Genomic DNA, 16949 nt, shown 5'->3' with positions numbered 1-16949 from the left:
TAAGTGTAATAAGCTATTAGATCTACTAATTTTAGTGAGGTATTTAGTCCTCTAAAATTTTGAGCCTCACAGCTCCAACTTTTGGGAATTTGTATATTAGAAGGCTGGGACTAGAACTGTCTTTCAAGATAAAGACAAAGACAATGTTTAAGATAGTAAAGATAACGTTTAAGGATAACCAGCCATGAAACCTTCCCAAGAGTCACTTAATTCACTTCTACGGCAATACACGTTACATAGGATAGTTTCTAAACACTAACACAAAATGCCTCCACGTGAGGAATTTTGCAAACCTTCCAGGACACAAATATGTTTTGTACCGTATTTGTAAGTGCAAGCTGAATCCTCCTTTTGGAATCTGCAACATAAGCTTTTACCTCAGGGTGGAGAACAAAGCTTTTGCATATTACTGAGTTTCTAATATAAAATCTGTTTAGCGGAATCAATACAAAGAACAAAATTCTGTATTAGACCATTTTCAAATGGGAATGAAGGCACAAGTACAAGAAACCTGCTGCGAAGCATTGACAGTGTCCCGTTTTACTTGATGCGGTCAGTGTATGCTGTATCAGCTTTAAAACCCCAGCTGATTGCAGATCAGCCCCACAGAGGTTTGACCTCAGCTGAATTTTCAAGATGTTCTTCATCCAGTAGAGGTTGGCTTGTATTGTTAAAAGGCACAAGTATGGCTAAACTCAAGTGACAATGATAGAACCCTTATTACCGTCAGTAATTAGGTCATCACCGATTGCAGTCATAACTGAAGATTCCTGAAAGACAGAAAAGGCTAAGTTTAATCATAACTCATTTCAGAAAGCATCACAGATTCAAAGTGCTGCAGTCTCAATCCATTCCTTCTTCCTACAACTACAAGGATAGATGGCATTTTATCTACTTATTTTTAGAAGAAAGCCAATATTACAGTACAGGTTGGAAGGGACCTCCGGAGGTCACAACTAATACATTGACCACGATAAGACCACTTACAACAACTGTTTAATTTGCTTTAAGCAAAGCAAATCAGAAGAACAGGAACAGAAGAAGCGTACGCAATTATGCTGTCAAAACCATTCTTTGGTATGCGTGAACAAGTAATGGTGTATAAATCACTAATTCTATGGATTTACTAAGTAAGCATCACTGCTTCACTCAGCATTGAGGACAAACTGATAGAACACTAAATCAAATTTGTCAAATCCTCTAACAAAGAAAGTAATTAATTTAAACAAAATGACAAAAATTGTGCGTGTGGGGGGGAGAGTTTTCATCAAAACTTGTGTTTACCAACCCCGTAAAAGGGACATACTTTTCTGTTTTCTATCATTTATCAACAAACAAGCAAAAAAAACCGAAAAAACTCTACCCCCCCAAAAAACTAAGCAGTTGCTGCTACATTCATTTTAGAACTTTACCAAATGGAGATTGTGCTGGCTAAACAATACAGAGATTGAAAGAGTTAAAAGCAATAAGCAACCAGTATTACTGTCCACTTTGATTTCCAGCCTAAAAAGCCCATACACTTAACACGTGGTCATTTGTACACTCAGACCGATACTGGAAACACAGATGTTTTCGCAGAAAGAGATGCCCATTTAATTTTATGGAAAATTTATCAGACTCCATCTACTCCAAAGCAATCAAAAACGATAACTCAGCACATTGTCAGAACTCTCACTTGGAGCACATAGCTCACCTGGAATAGTTTACACAGAACACGAGCATGTTTCATCAGTGACACCTTTGTGTACATGAGAATATAGAAGGAAAACATTTCTGTCTTTTAATATTCTTTCACTGAGAACAGGATGACTCAATAGCACATCATGACATCGTGAAAACAACCACAAGACACTGAGTGTTCCAAAAACAGAATTAAATCCATAAAAGCTCAATCTATTTCACAATGGTTTTCACTGCCTTAAAGCTCGCCTCAAACATACTATCAGTACTTTTTGCAAAGATAGGATAACAATTGGTTTGAGAAACATTCCAAGACTGGAAAAAAAAAAAAAAACAGGCACATAAGGACTCAAAAATGTACTCACTTGGTACTTTGTGTCTACTCTCTGGCAAATTTTGCTGGACTGAGTAGTTGAAGTCGGTGATGGTTCAGAATACCGCGTATAACGCATCGGTTGATGGTTTACCGTTGGTGTCACAAGTCTCTTGACAGATGGAGGCTCGAATGCATTCTGGGATTCCAGCTTTGAAAGGGAAACAGCAATCAATTTATCCTTACGTCCACCCAAATTAATTCCAATATTTATTGATGAAAACAAATTACAGAACTATAAACCTCACCCCATCGGTCTTGGCACTCAGTGAATACAATTTGAAAATTCTAAAAACCGTTCAACTTGTAGAGGGAAATCACCAGAAAACCAGTAACGAAATCCATAAAGCTATATATAAGTAGCCAAAGTCTGACTCAATTCCATTTCAAAATTTGGCAGTTAGCTTCATAGACAAAATAATTCACGCTACCATAATTAAAATAACCCATGTTCCTAGAATATGCTCCTATCTTTTCCTCTGCCCACACTGTGATTTTTTTTTTCAGTAGCTTAATTCATTAATTTAACATTCGAAGTGTTAAGCAACTAATTATACAGGCTTCCGGGCTTCACATCCCCTACATTTTCCCCCTTCAAAGTTACACAAACAATAGAACACATTCAAAAAAAAAAACAACTTGTCAATCTTACAATAATCTCATTCATTAAAATATGATCCAATGCTTTACATGTGCATTAGATGCACTTCAAGTAGTGGGTTGACTTCTCTTTTCAAAGCATTTTCACAGACCAGAATTAATTTTTAACACAGACCACTGCGTGTTCTGCAAAACTGACTTAACTGAACTGTCAGACAGAAAAAAAACCCTAAAGGCTACAAGATTTACCGATGGCTCCGCCTGCGGTCTTAAGGATCAGAAAATACAGTCTTAGGAAGCATGCTATTGTTCAAATCAATACCAACAGGAAATCGTTTACGCTGCAGCTTTAATTTCACAGTATCTCCCAACTCTTAGTAATAGAATTCACACTCTCTCTAAAGTATATAAAAATACATCTTTCTAAAAAATACTACATTCAGTTTGAAACCTTGAATAAAACATGTTTTATGTAAGTTCACAAATCTACTTCGAGTGAACGATGGTTCATTGCTGGTTTTAAAGGTAAAAAAGAAAAATATTAATTCCCCCAGTTAGGCATTCAATACACCAAGAGCTATTCTGCCTGGTACAGTTCCTTGAAATAAGAAAAATACCACATCACTGCTACCCACTGCAGAAGTTTAGCCTGAGTGCACAAGTGTTCCGTCAACCGCATGTTCACTTTAGCAGGAAAACACACGATCATCTCCTCAGCAAATAATTGCTTCTCATCCCGGGCTACCCTTCTCCCGCCACTATTATGAATTCTAGTATTATGAATAGACAATCTATCTCCTTTCACCCACTGACAGCTGCGTGCAACATTCATTTAGTGGCTGACAATTTCAGGCTCTCTGTTGCAAATCTGGCAGATCTTTCTTAATGCCTTATCACAGGTGTATTGCTATAATATAACTGAGAATTCACACCAGATTTGGTTTTAGTTATTTGGATAATATTTATGATATACTTCACTTCTCCATGCCCTTGTAATTTGGCAGATGGTGAAAAGATGGTCCAGGAAATCTGAGATGTTTGTAAACTCTGAAGTGATTGTAAACTTAATTATACATCCATCCAATCAAGGAATTAGCACAGAAACTTCTTGAGACACTGTCCCTTTTCTCATTAGAACAGAAGATGAAAAGTTTGCACATCTTGTTATTTCCTTCAGTCACCTGATCTTCAAGTGGTCATTTAAGGGCTTTGCAATTTAATAAGCCCAAGGATACCCCTAACTAAAGTCATCAAAAAAAGATGACTAGTTTTCATTTTTTAAACAAAATGAAAGGAAGTCATGCTTTACCACAGCATTATCACCAGTTCTGTGCTACCTCCAAATAGGAATTTAGGAGCGTAAGATTTATAGCGTCGGAAATTAACGATTTTCCTCGTCTTTACTTTGAATGGTGATAAAAAGCACAAAAACTAGTTTTCTGTGCCCGAATGAACACGGAAGTCTGTACAAAGTCTATATGACCACTCAATCACCATTTTTCTATTTGTGATCATTTCTTCAAGAGAAAACTTTCCTCAACAGGAATTTTAATATGCAGCTTCACCCCAAGTTGGGGGACAAGATAAAACCACTTGGTGTGTTCTAGAGTTGTTGCTCTCAACTTACAAAGATAACATAATTCTTAACCTGAGTAATCTTCACAGCCCATCATCTACTGTGGATACATGCCAATATTAACTTGATTTGATGTCTATGTTGTCACTGAGGTTTGAGAAAATTTTTCTAATAGTGATAAAGCATTGAAAAAGTTATCTACCTCAGCTTAAGACATTATTGGTTCTTACCTTTCTTCGTTTGGACTGGAAGTCAGTAATATCCGGTTTATCTATGTCCGGAGGCTAAGGGAAAAAACAAAGCATAAATATTAGAGGGCAATTTTTTTTCCTGAGACAGAGGGTTCCCTGCAACAAAAATGTGGGGGTTCATGGTCAACTTATACAACACAGCGGCAAAAGAGATGCCATTCTTTTAGCATCCTGTTGAAAAAATAGCACAATAAATTAAACCGGCCACAACGTAAGGAAGAATAGTTTTATCTTTATCCTTTGACGGCACATTTACTAAGTTTTATAAACACATGAAGCAAAAACAGATTAAAAGAAGTGCTATTTACCAACAAAGGGCTTGACAGCTTCTCCACTGCCTCCAAGATGCACCGTGCAGCGGTACTTAAGGTAGCGCGGGGCCGCACAGTTTCTTGTCTAGCTTTCGCTCTCTTTTGTGCCTGAAAAATTAGCATTTTAAGTGTTACAATGGTCAATTCTCAGCTAAGGAGGCATGTATTTTATGTCCCAAGGCTACACTGATGATACAATCAATATATTCCGATGACAGAGAAAAATGCAGTCACTGGGAGTTCAAGCCATAAAGAAGAGAATACATTCGGAGTTTAATGAAGTTTACCTTGGGCCTCAGTGCATCTTGCACGTGCTTGTTGCACGAGCAGTAAAAGAACTCCGTACTTGTAAAAGGTCAAGACGGATGATGCTAGGACTGCTAAGGCCTCCGAAGCAGTAATCAGGGAAACAGAACTCAAGAAAAGGCTTGTGGTGGTACAGAAAGCATTTTCAGTAACAACACAGACCTCAGAGTTTCACGATGGTCTAAGTGTACCATCTCAAAATCGGTGTATACAATCATAACCAGGAACTAGTTTTACTTCTCTCTTGCTTCCTCCCTTCCCCCAAGATTAAAGTTGGCTGCAAATCTTTGTCTTAAAAGATAAAGATCTGATTTAAACTGTAACAGATCTAAACATTACACTGAAAAAGTAAACTGTGTATTTGCACCACCCAACTTCAAATATCAGTCAAAAACTTCCTTTGGTGTGACTTTTTTTCTTCCCAGGTTAAATCCCTCATATAACCACACTGTGCTTATCACACGATGTGAAGACAGGAAGCAGACCACGCAGCATGTAAAAACACAAGTGAGACTCACAGAACCACAGAATGGTTAAGGTTGGAAGTGACCTCTAGAGATCGCCTGGTCTACCCCCCCGCTCAAGCAGGGCCACCCCGAGCAGGTTGCCCAGGACCATGTCAAGTCAGCTCTTGAAGACCTCCAAAGAGGGAGACTCCACAGCCTCTCCGGGCAACCCGTGCCAGGGCTCCATCACCCGCACAGTGCAAAAGCGTTTCCTGATGCTCAGAGCCTCACGTTTCAGTTTGTGCCTGTTGCCTCTTGACCTGGCACTGGGCACTGCTGAAAACACAATGGCTCTCTATGCTCTTTGCACCATCCATTCAGGTATTTTTTTACACCAATAAGATCCCCCCTGAACCTCCTCTCCTCCATGCTAAACGGGCCCAGCAGTCCCTGCCTCTCCTCAGAGGAGAGGTGCTCCCAGTCCCTTGATCATCTTGGTGGCCCTTCGCTGGACTCTCTAGTACCTTGCTGTCATTCACAGCAAGCAGCAAGAAGCTTGCAAGCTACTCTCTCCTTTAAAAGCCTAGTATTTTGGTTCCTCTTTTTACCATAATGCAGTAATATTGTAAAAAACAAAAATAGCCGACCAAAGAGGGTTCCCAGCTTTGCACCACAAGGTTTCAAGGTTTCCCGTAAGTGAGGTACTTGTACTGCCCTTTTTCCGTTGCACAAATGGACTGTCAGAACAGAGCCAGCAAACCCGCGTTTTCATTTTCTTAAAATTCCTTTTGATTTATCGATAAAAGTCACTTTCATTTAAATACATTCCTACCAAACCTGATTTGACTTTCCGTTTCGATTCAGCTCTAGCTAATCAGAGTTGTCAGCAGTTTTTATTTGGTATTTCCAAGAACTCTTGGGGGCAAATAACTCTCTTCAAGAACTATATGAATCCTTCAAAACAGAAAGCATGTCACTGCTTATCTTGAGACTGCATTTAGTCCTGCATGCCTCTGTGTACCAGAAGAACAAAGGATCAGCCAAGTTGATTTTACATATTTTCAAAGACTGCAGGCTTATACAACATATCCATAGCATGAATGTAGGCATGCTTGGAAAAGAAGATCCACAGATAAATATTAGCCAGGTTTGACTACTGTAGCTTTTGCTACCATAAACACAAGTTTTCAAAGTTAGGCTGTCATTGGTTTTTTTGCATCATGTTATTTTAACGTAATGTAGTCAGAGGCAGACAATGGCACTTAAATGGAATTTTTTGAAAGACCTAACAATAGAGGAAACCCCAACTACCAACAACTTGCCCAAACTGTCATTCTTGTTCTTTCTGACAAGTATTACCTGTGGTAAAAACTGTTATAAAAGAATTTAAACAGAAATCAATCTCGTCTATTTGTGTAGACCAAGAGGGCAGAAGAGCAACTGTTACCACATATTCAGCTCCCTGCTCAAAGCTCCTTTGGCAGTGCTGCTTTTTTTATTTCCATCACTATTTCCCACTACACTACTTTTCTCATACCCGATAAGGTTCCGTCTTTGGCTGCCTAGATCTTGCAGCTGCACCACCATAGGCCGTCTTTCCGGGGTAAAATGGAGAAAACCCAAGCTGCTTTTCCTTAAAAACAGACATGCTTCCACATGCCTACGGAAACACAGTACGATAAGTGGATAGAAAAACAGGTACACATTCAAACTGATTAAAAGAAATACTGTGCAGTACTTACAGGACACAGTCCTCCAAAAGCAGATAAACTGAATGCAGGTTTCTTAGAGCTAGCTGCAGAATGCTGCGAGAGGGAATGAGTTCTTTCAGCTTCTGTGGGCCAGAGCAGTGACGATGAAGTATTTTTTAAAACTGCAACATCTGCCAAAATGACGTATGCTAGATGTAAATGCCTCTCGTACGTACAGAACTTTAACAATAAAGATCACACTAATTCAAGTTCTTCAATACAGAAAAATAAGCATGACTTCAGCTTCTTTAAATAGATCAACTTCACGTACAGACTGAAAACCAAGTATCACCTACAAACTTGAAAACTGTTCACAGAGCTGCAAGTAGTTTTCAGCAATCTTACCAAGTTAATATTGTGCTTCCAATGCAGATTTTTTTTCCTTCATGCTAAGATAAAAGAGGACCGCATAAACATCAGTGCATTTGTACAAACAAAGTTTTTTTCTATGTTGGTAGAAGGCTGGAGGCCAGCACAGATCATAATCGCACAGGTTTTAAACCTGGAAGATTCCCCAAAGGCTGCTCTAAGAGTTAACGATCTTCTGCCCATGTATGTTTTACGAAGACACACCAGAAAGTTCTAGTGCACTCAGGTTATATTGCTAAAGCCCAGCAACTCTACTCTCAGCTGTACAAAAGTTCTCTGGAAAACCTGCTGAGCACACGTCAGTCCCTGTCTCTATGGGGGACTAGAAAAAGCTGCAAACCTGCTGTTCGCCCTTTCAGCGAGAAGACCTAGGTACCAACCTACATCGACACGATGCTTATTTTTTATTTTAAAATGGTGTGCTTTCCTCAATGAATTTGGCAAAAGACATGAAAGTATTGACAGCTGAAGCCTTCTACCAAGAAAGGTCTGAGTCACTCTTCCTTCTAGACAATCAGCCTAGTTGTCAAGCTACGGCAAGTCAGCCTGATTTCCTACCGTCCCAGTTCAAAATTTACATATAACCTAGCTGAATGTGTATATTTCAGCACTGACTCTTTCTAACATCAGGGTATCATAAACGTATTCCAAAGCACGCTTCTATTAAAAAGGTGATAGGATTATATACTTCTAAAACACTAAAAATTCAATTTAATTCTCGCATCCAAAGTTGACATTCACCTATTTTATTTACTAAGGTGATGTGGAATATTAAAGAACGCAAGGTACTTCACATTAAAAAAAAAGTCAATTAAACAGAGAACACAAAAATCACCTTCAGCAGATGCTCTAGAGGAGGAATCACTGGTTGTTGAGATGTTATCATCGTCTTTTTCAGAGGTAGAATCTTCTATTTCTTTTATGAAGGAGAGCCTAGGACTGCCAATGCCAAATATAGAAGATGTCGAGGGCTGACAAGGTGGGACAGGAGAATCCAGCATGGTATAATTCAGGTGGCTCAAACGAAGAGAGGGCCTTGTTAACGCAACTGGGAAGTTCAGTGCTGATCTACTTGTGGATGGTTCTAGACAAGAACAGGGAGATAATTAGCTTTGCTATAGACAAGCTCACAGAAGCCAAAACCTGTTTCCTATCGACAGCCATGCTATTGCCAAGTTCTAAGCGCAAAAAGAGAGAAGCCAAATTTAACTTCTTCCTCACCCAGATACGGTTGCATCTAACTGTCTGGCTACAACAACAACACTGCTTGCGATACACAGTATTAATGTTGCATCCAGAAGTAGTTAACTATGAGGTTTTACAACACCACATTCTGACCCCGTGCTCAAATGCTCTAACGCTGACTTGGCCGTTCACTAAATCAAACATATATACTCCTTCTCCCATGTACAGCTTGCAATAAGCTTTACAAAATTTGAGATTACACGGTAAGTTACAGATAACACTGCAGCTTCCATAATATTGGAACAAAGGTTATATTAATCTGAATACACAACATGAAAATGAACGTTTGCAGTACTTTTTTCCCAAGTTCTTCCATATCAGCTCACGTTAGAGGCAAAACATCATCTCCTACCCATTAACTATTGGGATTTTGACCCAAGGGACAAGGATGTTGACCCAAGTAACCAGATGAGCATTTTTCCCTCTTGAAGCAAAGGGTCTGCAAACAATGCCAGTGGCCTGGAATAGGTGGCCTTGAAGTCTATCTTGCTAAATGAATGGAACTATGCATGGGTATTTTGCCTGATGAAAGCCTACTGTCTCTCCCAGGAATCTGGGCAATTCAAATGACTTTGAGCCACTATCCTCTTGATACTTGAACTGAAGCTTAAACTAGTTACTTCAATCTTCATAACCACTGCAGTACCACTAATTAGCTCTCCAAACCATGAGCAGATTTTTAGGACAGCACCGTTTGAGATACAGAAAGTTATTGAGGCGGAAGGCCACCCAATATAGGCTCCAGCACAATGATACCTCAGAAATGAAGAGACACATTGGTTTCAAAATGTAGTAATAATTAAAAAAAAATATCTTATTCTTAAGCATAGTAAGTAACACCCACGGACAGCAACATAAGCTGCATAAGGTTCGAGGGTGTCCGCCTGCTCCTGAGCTCCTGGAGTTAGCAAGCTTGCAGTGCAGCTGTTCTTACTGAAAGCTCCTTTCACGCAGTTACATAGGAAAGCCAACATGTGTTCCTCAGTCATGAAGACCTTCTCTGTTCTTTTCTCCAAACTCATTCCCAAGCTACAGCTACACACAAAGCCATCAATCTCCTTGTTCACAATTAGATGAGATTGGAGGCAAAGATATTTCCTCCTTATTTTTTGATTCTGCCAACAACAGAAGCAACTGACTTTCCACATTATCTATGGTTACCTACGCACGCTCAGACAAAACTTCTTTACTTATTTAAAGCTGACTTCCCCAAAACAGCTAATTTAAGAGAAACTCAAATAAGAATAGATGCAAATTTATACAACAGGACTACAGGAACAGTGAGAGGCACTGGATATAAGACAAATTAATCTTTCATGAGGTAAAGGAGTTGCAAACCTCGTTGCCAACGGTCCAAATACCTTCTCAAAGACACCCCCTCCCCCCGTGTAGACCTTAAAGTTATTGAATATTTTAAGGATAATAATCTCATAAACCACATCCGTGCACAAGTTCCCCAGTTCACCATCAAGTTAACAAGGAACTTTACTAAATTGATCAAAGCCCAAAACAAAACAAAACAAAACAAACAAAGTCGGGACACGAGACGGAATTTTCCTCTGCCATTCTAGCATCTAGTCTTTTGTTTCGAAGACTGCAAAACAAATTAATTTTTTTAATTGCCTTAGGCAATTAGACAGATTTTCATTCCATATCTTTTAAAAGATGGAAAATGCAACCCAGCACACTTGCAAATGACTTATTTTCAGCATTTAGCACCTGGCTAATAGAGTACCTAAAGTTAACTGATGCCTTCCAAGAGCATAAGATGTATGCTTCGTAACTGTGTATACAGTTTAAAGCTAAGACGGTTTCACAAACAGTTGTTTTGACTTTTTTGTTTGTTTTTCATTCTGTCAAAACCCTCATTCCAATTTCCTTTTGAAATTCAGATTCAAAACTAGAAATCTGTGAATAAATACAGATGGCCAGAATTCCAAATGATTTTTCACATACCTTGTCTACTTATTCTTGCTGGTTCAGGCGTGAATCTCTCATCGATTATGGTATCTTCATCTGCATAATCGTGGTGATAGTTTACCGGAGTCTCCTCCTGGTTTGCAGATTCATTTCTGTCTACACACTCCTCCTCACGCTTATTGAAATACTTCTGCAGCCAGGCCGGTACAATATTTCTCACAGTTTCTGTCATTCTGCTAATTATTCCCTGCTTGAAAGAAAAAACAGTTGTTTAATTACAGAAACACAGTCAACAGCATATGCTGGGATACCACCTTCCACGGACCTTGAAGACAGATATTATACAGCAAATATTCAGAAGACGACGACGAGGTTGATCCCTGGCATAGGATCGCTACACTTCTGGTAAACCTAAAATTCACCTAAGATTGATTTACAACTACCTATCACTTTCTGCACTTCCAAGTGACCTTGGCAAGGTTCAAAGTTTTGAAACCTCTGCCAAAATTCACCAGCAGGTCGTCAATCTGCAAGGCTATCAGGAAACTCTACGCCTGAACAGCTCCTGACCTACAGACTTGTTCCAGGACTCTTCCTCTTCGCACCCTCACGTGAAAACCAACTAAACCAGAAGTTCAGCAACTATCTACTGCGACAGTCAGGACCATACTACCCATTAAAATCAGTGAATCTAAATATTTTCAATTTTAGTAATGCTGAATTGCAGTGACTATACGCACAAAAAACAGTTCTGCTCTCAACAGTCAGGCTAACCCAGAAGATGTCCTGGAAGAAACACAGCTATAGCTATAGCACCAGCACCTCCTCTTGCAAGAGCCTTCTAAAGCTGTTGCTGTATTTTGTAGAAGACTGACTCTGCGGCATACATCGGGTACGATCGGAGAATTCCCACCTGGCCGAAATCCCCAGGAACTACAGTTAAATAAAAGATAAATTAATATAAATGAATATAATTAATAATAAAAATTAATAATAAAAATTAATATCCAGAAAGCTGACAATCATGAGCTAGGCATCCTGCTAATCATCCCTCCTGCAGGTAGGGGGAAAAAAAAAAAGTAAATTAGATCCAGGACTAGTTCCCAGGAACTTTGAAGCTGCTAACTATACTGTCGACAGTGCCCAGGCACCTTCAGAGCTTAATGGTAAGAGACAGAGGGTTTGGTGGGCTGTAATTATGATCACAACCACACAAAACACATCTATTTAAGTATTTCTAAGAATCGACTTATCGACTAAAGTTGTAGGGGGAAGGATGAGAAAAACAGCGGGGTAGGGATCAGAACCAGAGGTATAACCTCACAAAATCGCATCGGTCGCTTTCGTGCCTCCCCAACTGCATCACTGAGAGACAATTAACATTAAGCCACAGAACCTTCTGCAGAGTGGACATGATATTGAAAATAAACTGGAATTAATTGACAAATGCTCTAAGCAAGCTATCTGCTCAAAGCTCGTCCTTTTACGTTATGAACATTTGCACGATTCGTCTGGTTACAAAGCTAACTGCTATAATAAATGCACACATGTAACACCGATCAGTTTGTCTATTTATCAAATCATTAAAATTCTTCCCCGATAAGTTACTGTTAATTTGATCTGCGCTGGATGTGCAGCAGCCATTCTCTGTGCAGAATCCCCCAGATATCCCCACGCACGTGTTTGCTCTGGCACACTCTTTAAATAAACCTACTGGAAAACACGCAGAGATAACAGACAATGGAAAAGTTAGAAAACCATCTCCACTGATTATTTTTAATCCACGTGTAAGGTTTATCAGTTAGCTACACGGTGTCGGCACACGCAAGCTATGGCACTTTCAACATTAATGCACTGTTCAAGCCAGAGGTTTCAACGGTTGCTCTGTAAGCGTGGGGAATGTTTGCATTGCCCTTCCAGGCCAGCTTTAGATGGACAAGATTGATTGTCAATATATGGTATAAGGGACTTGGCATTTCTGCAAGTGATAAAAACCTAATTGAGCAGCTATCCATGCGTAGCGCTCCCTTGGTTTTGCATATGATAATCAATCCCCTCAGCTACGTTGCTCATTTAATAGCGGAGAGGTTTTGGCTGAACAAACATGTGCAGAGGGCATCTCCAGAGCATCTCTCTGGGCGTCCTGACATTTCTTAGCAAAGAGCTGCTGGGAGGGATCTCGGCGCGTCCCCCCTCCAGCACGGGGATTTTCACAGCCCGAATTGACGGACCGCTTTCACCATCAACCTGCTGTACCCTACAGCACAAACGAGAAGCAAAGCCTGGCAGGTAACGTTCAGAGAATTGATGATGGGCTGAGGAGGGGTGCAGGGAGCGGGGAAAGCCCTGGGGGTGGCACTGGGGGTCCTGAGGGCAGCGGGCTGGGGGTGAAGGGGAGGGGGAGGAGGGGGGTAATGGGCTGGGTAGAGGGGTAAGGGGGTAAGTAAGGGGCTGAGGGGATAACTGAGGGGGTTAGGAAGGGGCTGAGGGGGTAACTAAGGGGGTAACTAAGCCGTTGAGGGGGTAACTAAGGGGGTAACTAAGCGGTCGAGAGGGTAACTAAGGGGGTAAGGAGGTGGGTAGGGGGTAACTAAGGGGATAAAGGGGCGGGTAAGGTAAGGGGGTAAGTAAGGGGGTAACTGGTGGGCTGAGGGGGAAGGGCCCGCTGTGGGGGGGCCGCTCCTCACCCGCTTGCTCCTGGCACAGGGGGGCTTCGCGGCGCCCAAACGGTGGCGCCGCCTCTTCACCTTGCCGCCGGCCGCTCCTCCTCCTCCTCCTCCTCCTCCTCCTCCTCCTCCTGCTCCTCCTCCTCCTGATCGGGCTCCTGGGCTGCCGCCCGGCGCCCCGCCGCCACCGGCCCTGCCACCGCCGGCCATGCCGCTGCCGGTCGCGCCGCTACCGGTCGCGCCGCCCGAGGCCATACCGCCCCCCCCCCGCGTTCGGTGCCGTCACGGGGCCCCCCCGCCCCCCGCCGCCACGCGCCGCGGGGCCTGCCCTGCCCCTCGTGGGAATAAAAATGTTGTTTTTGCAGAGTTACGTTGTTTAAAGGTAAGGAATGGGGTATTGAGGTGTGCTTGCAGCGATAAGAACGCTTAGCAGGCGACCTTGTAAAACGCAGACAACCAGACTCCGTAGAACAATTCGGGGAAAATCACGGTGTTGAGTCAAGTCAGGTAAGTGAAGAAACATCACCGCTTCAACCAGTAAAAAAGTCAAATCTGAAATTTAACAGGCCGGCAACGGAAGGCCATGCATTGTCTGGGAAGCATCAGACAGATTGTGAGCCTGGATCACCCCCTCAGTGGGGAAACAGGGGAGGGTCCCGTCATCAAAAAGTATATAAACTGGGTTTTGGAACCAGCAGGGGCGCTCCTGCTCGTGGGACGCCCGCCACTGCGATCGCGAATAAATTCCTGCTTCGCTGAGCTCCTCGCCTGAGCCCAAGTTCTTGGCTACGGAGTGTTTCTCACACCCTCCCCCTCCCTCCCTCGCGCGCCCCCTCCCCTCACGGGAACGCGCGCCCCCCCCTCCCGCTGCCGCTCCCGTTCCTCGCCCCGCCCCGGTCCCGTCCCGGTCCCGCCGCCCTCCCGCTCCCGCCCTCAGGACCCGGCCGCCATAATGAACCCCGGCCCGGCCACCGTAAGCACGGGGCTAGGAGTCACCTCCAGAGCCTCCCCGCGCCGTGGCGCCGACCGCCGGTGTGCCGCAGCACCGCGCCGGGCGTGGGACGGCGCCCCGAGCCCACAGTGCTCGTCAGAAAAGCCCCGCACCGACAACCGATACCCCCGCACCGACAACCAACAGCCCCCACGCCGACAACCAACGCACAAGCGGTGTTTTAGGCCGGATTCGTGGCCCCGTTGGTCCGGGAAGCGGTCGTCACGCTAAATTCTACCTTACGGCAGGGGAACGATGGGCATCGTGACAGATCGCCGCCCCAGAAAATAAACACAGAAATAAATAATAAAAACGATAACGGGACGTGAATCGTGCCCTTAATAACAGACATTGGGCAGTGAAATCACCGACTTCTGCAACAATCCGTGCTCAGGGAACTGACTAAAACCCCTCCTGCATTGGCCATGTAATAGCTAGGCAAACATCACATAATGCTTCCCTCCCTCACGTACACCAAACCTATTAAGGCAACCATAGTAGTGTGATAACGTGATTTTTCTCCTCCAGATCAGCGTCAAAGGCAGCTACGCTAGGTTTGCTCATAAGTTCAAACGCTGCTTTATTTATTTATTTGAATGCCATTTTTCTTATTTAGAAGGATTTCCATAGGGTGACAGGCCTTTAATGACACTCACGACTCAGAAACATTTGCCGATGCAGTCAAACGGTGTCTATTAACGCGAGGCACTGAAGTTAATTGGTATTAAAAATGAGCCAAAACGAAAGGCAAGTATCTGCGTGTCCAGCAGAATGACAGCGATCATCACCATTTGATCAACCTTCCCTGTGAGTTCTATCTGCAAGTTACTTTGAGGTAGCGCTAGAAAGAAGCGGTTGGTCCAGAGCATCCCTGCAAAAAGAAACATCCACGGCTTAAGTACCGTTTACTCTTTTGGTATCCTTTTAAGTACTTTTTACCCGTTTCGGACTCCTGCCTTTTCCCGGCTCACTGATGACAGCATTAGTAGCCCCTCAAGCTACTGTCCTACAGCCTTTCCCATCAGTGAAGAGATAGGAAAAACCCCACTACTTCTTGAAAAAAAAACCAGCAGGTTTTTGAATAAAAGCACTCTCTATTGCAGCTAGGTACAACGAAAAGAGTTTATGAAATCATTACGGGACATTCTTGTAGAAAACTTCCTCAAGCTTGGAAGAAAAAAAAACATTTCAGCTAAGTAAAACAGAAAATAACTGGAAGAAGTGAAGTATGGCGGTGTTGGAAAAGTTGCTTCAAAGACTTGTTTAATTAAAAAGAAGGAAGAAAGCAAGATCCTACTGCAATCCCATCTTTGTCAAACTGATGGCGGGCACCAGTACGATGTGTTCAGCTAACACAGGCTGGAAGTTGTAACTGCAGCTGTGAAGTTTACCCAGTAAAAAGACTCCGCAAAGCATTCTAGCAGTTCCGATGCAATCACTGCTTCCTGAATTTGTGACTCACGGTTAACACGGCAGTACAGGAAGAAGTCTGGCATTCACTGTGCTCTTACGGTAAAGAATCTGCCCTGCGCACACCATCCCAAGCCAGGTATGCGCTCCTAACAGGAAAGGACGATAGGCTGATAAGTCTCAGCAGAGGGAAAAAGACATCAGAGAACTACTTTATAACAGCAGCACGCGGGCTGCAACCAACGTTCTCTTCCTCTCATCATTTTCATTTCTGTGGACTCCAAGAGAATACACTCCCAACATTTTTCAGCTCTGGAGAACAAACAGCCCAACCAATCTCATTCACTGAACTACAAAACTGGTATTTTCGCTATCTAGTCCGGAAAAGGAGGCGCACGTCTCTAACGTACAGTGTAGAGACCTTGTTAATAGGCAAAGTCTGCATAAAATAGGTGGCCACAGCCTGATTTTCTGACGTTCAGGGCCTTGGGTCACACACCACCACAGTATCAGACTTAATGAAGTCACCAATCTATGTGGGCCCCTCATTACACAGGTCACCTGTTATGGACCAACCTCTCAAAGGCCAAAAAACAGCACTGATACTGCCGGGCCAACACATATCTGTAGCATCCCATTTCTGGGTGACAACACAATGAATGTTTCCACAAAGTACTCGATGCAACCTAACTACTGTGTTTGGTGATGCAAAGCAAGCCGTGTCAAAGCAGCGTAGCACCCAGGCACATTCCTGGAAGATGTTTTGCTGCTCACGTTGAAGAAAATAGATAAAAAAATCCTGTGCAGTTTGCGCTTCTGAGCTCAAGTACCACAGCTATGCACTACAATTGAAGTGGCATCAAACCTTGTAAGGTTTTGAAGCTTCAGCACTGCCATCCAAATTCAAGGAGGCTGCATCTATTATCTTGAATTTGCCCCAGCTCAGTCCCCTGAAACAATTCCATAGACACGTACAAGCAACCCTTTTCCCACCCAGATTCTTTGCTTCATCTATTCCACCTCTACCTTGTGTCATATTCTTATTAGTCTGCCC

General features: G+C 42.7%; 1 protein-coding gene across 1 annotated transcript; it reads right to left on the bottom strand.

The window, feature by feature from the left end:
• Window positions 1-308: 308 nt before the first annotated feature.
• On the bottom strand, window positions 309-12021 carry LOC136789879 (nuclear pore complex protein Nup153-like). The gene is made up of 8 exons (XM_066991163.1): window positions 10865-12021; window positions 8499-8747; window positions 7286-7425; window positions 7081-7203; window positions 4789-4899; window positions 4460-4513; window positions 2046-2204; window positions 309-770 (listed from the first exon to the last, which is right to left on the bottom strand). The coding sequence occupies exons 1-8, from the start codon at window positions 11058-11060 to the stop codon at window positions 696-698; spliced, it is 1107 nt and encodes a 368-aa protein (XP_066847264.1). The 5' UTR covers window positions 11061-12021; the 3' UTR covers window positions 309-695.
• Between the last annotated feature and the right edge of the window lie 4928 nt (window positions 12022-16949).

The sequence above is a fragment of the Anser cygnoides genome, chromosome 2 (genome assembly GCF_040182565.1).
Source record: "Anser cygnoides isolate HZ-2024a breed goose chromosome 2, Taihu_goose_T2T_genome, whole genome shotgun sequence".
NCBI lineage: Eukaryota > Metazoa > Chordata > Aves > Anseriformes > Anatidae > Anser > Anser cygnoides.
This window is presented reverse-complemented; position numbering and strand designations above follow the sequence as displayed.

Coding starts and splice junctions, on each gene's coding strand:
- LOC136789879 (XM_066991163.1), bottom strand. CDS start 11,060: ATGACAGAAACTGTGAGAAATATTGTACCGGCCTGGCTGCAGAAGTAT. Junction 4,900..7,080: donor CAAAGACGGAACCTTATCGG/GTATGAGAAAAG, acceptor CTAATTTTTCAG/GCACAAAAGAGAGCGAAAGC. Junction 4,514..4,788: donor AGCTGTCAAGCCCTTTGTTG/GTAAATAGCACT, acceptor TTTTTCCCTTAG/CCTCCGGACATAGATAAACC.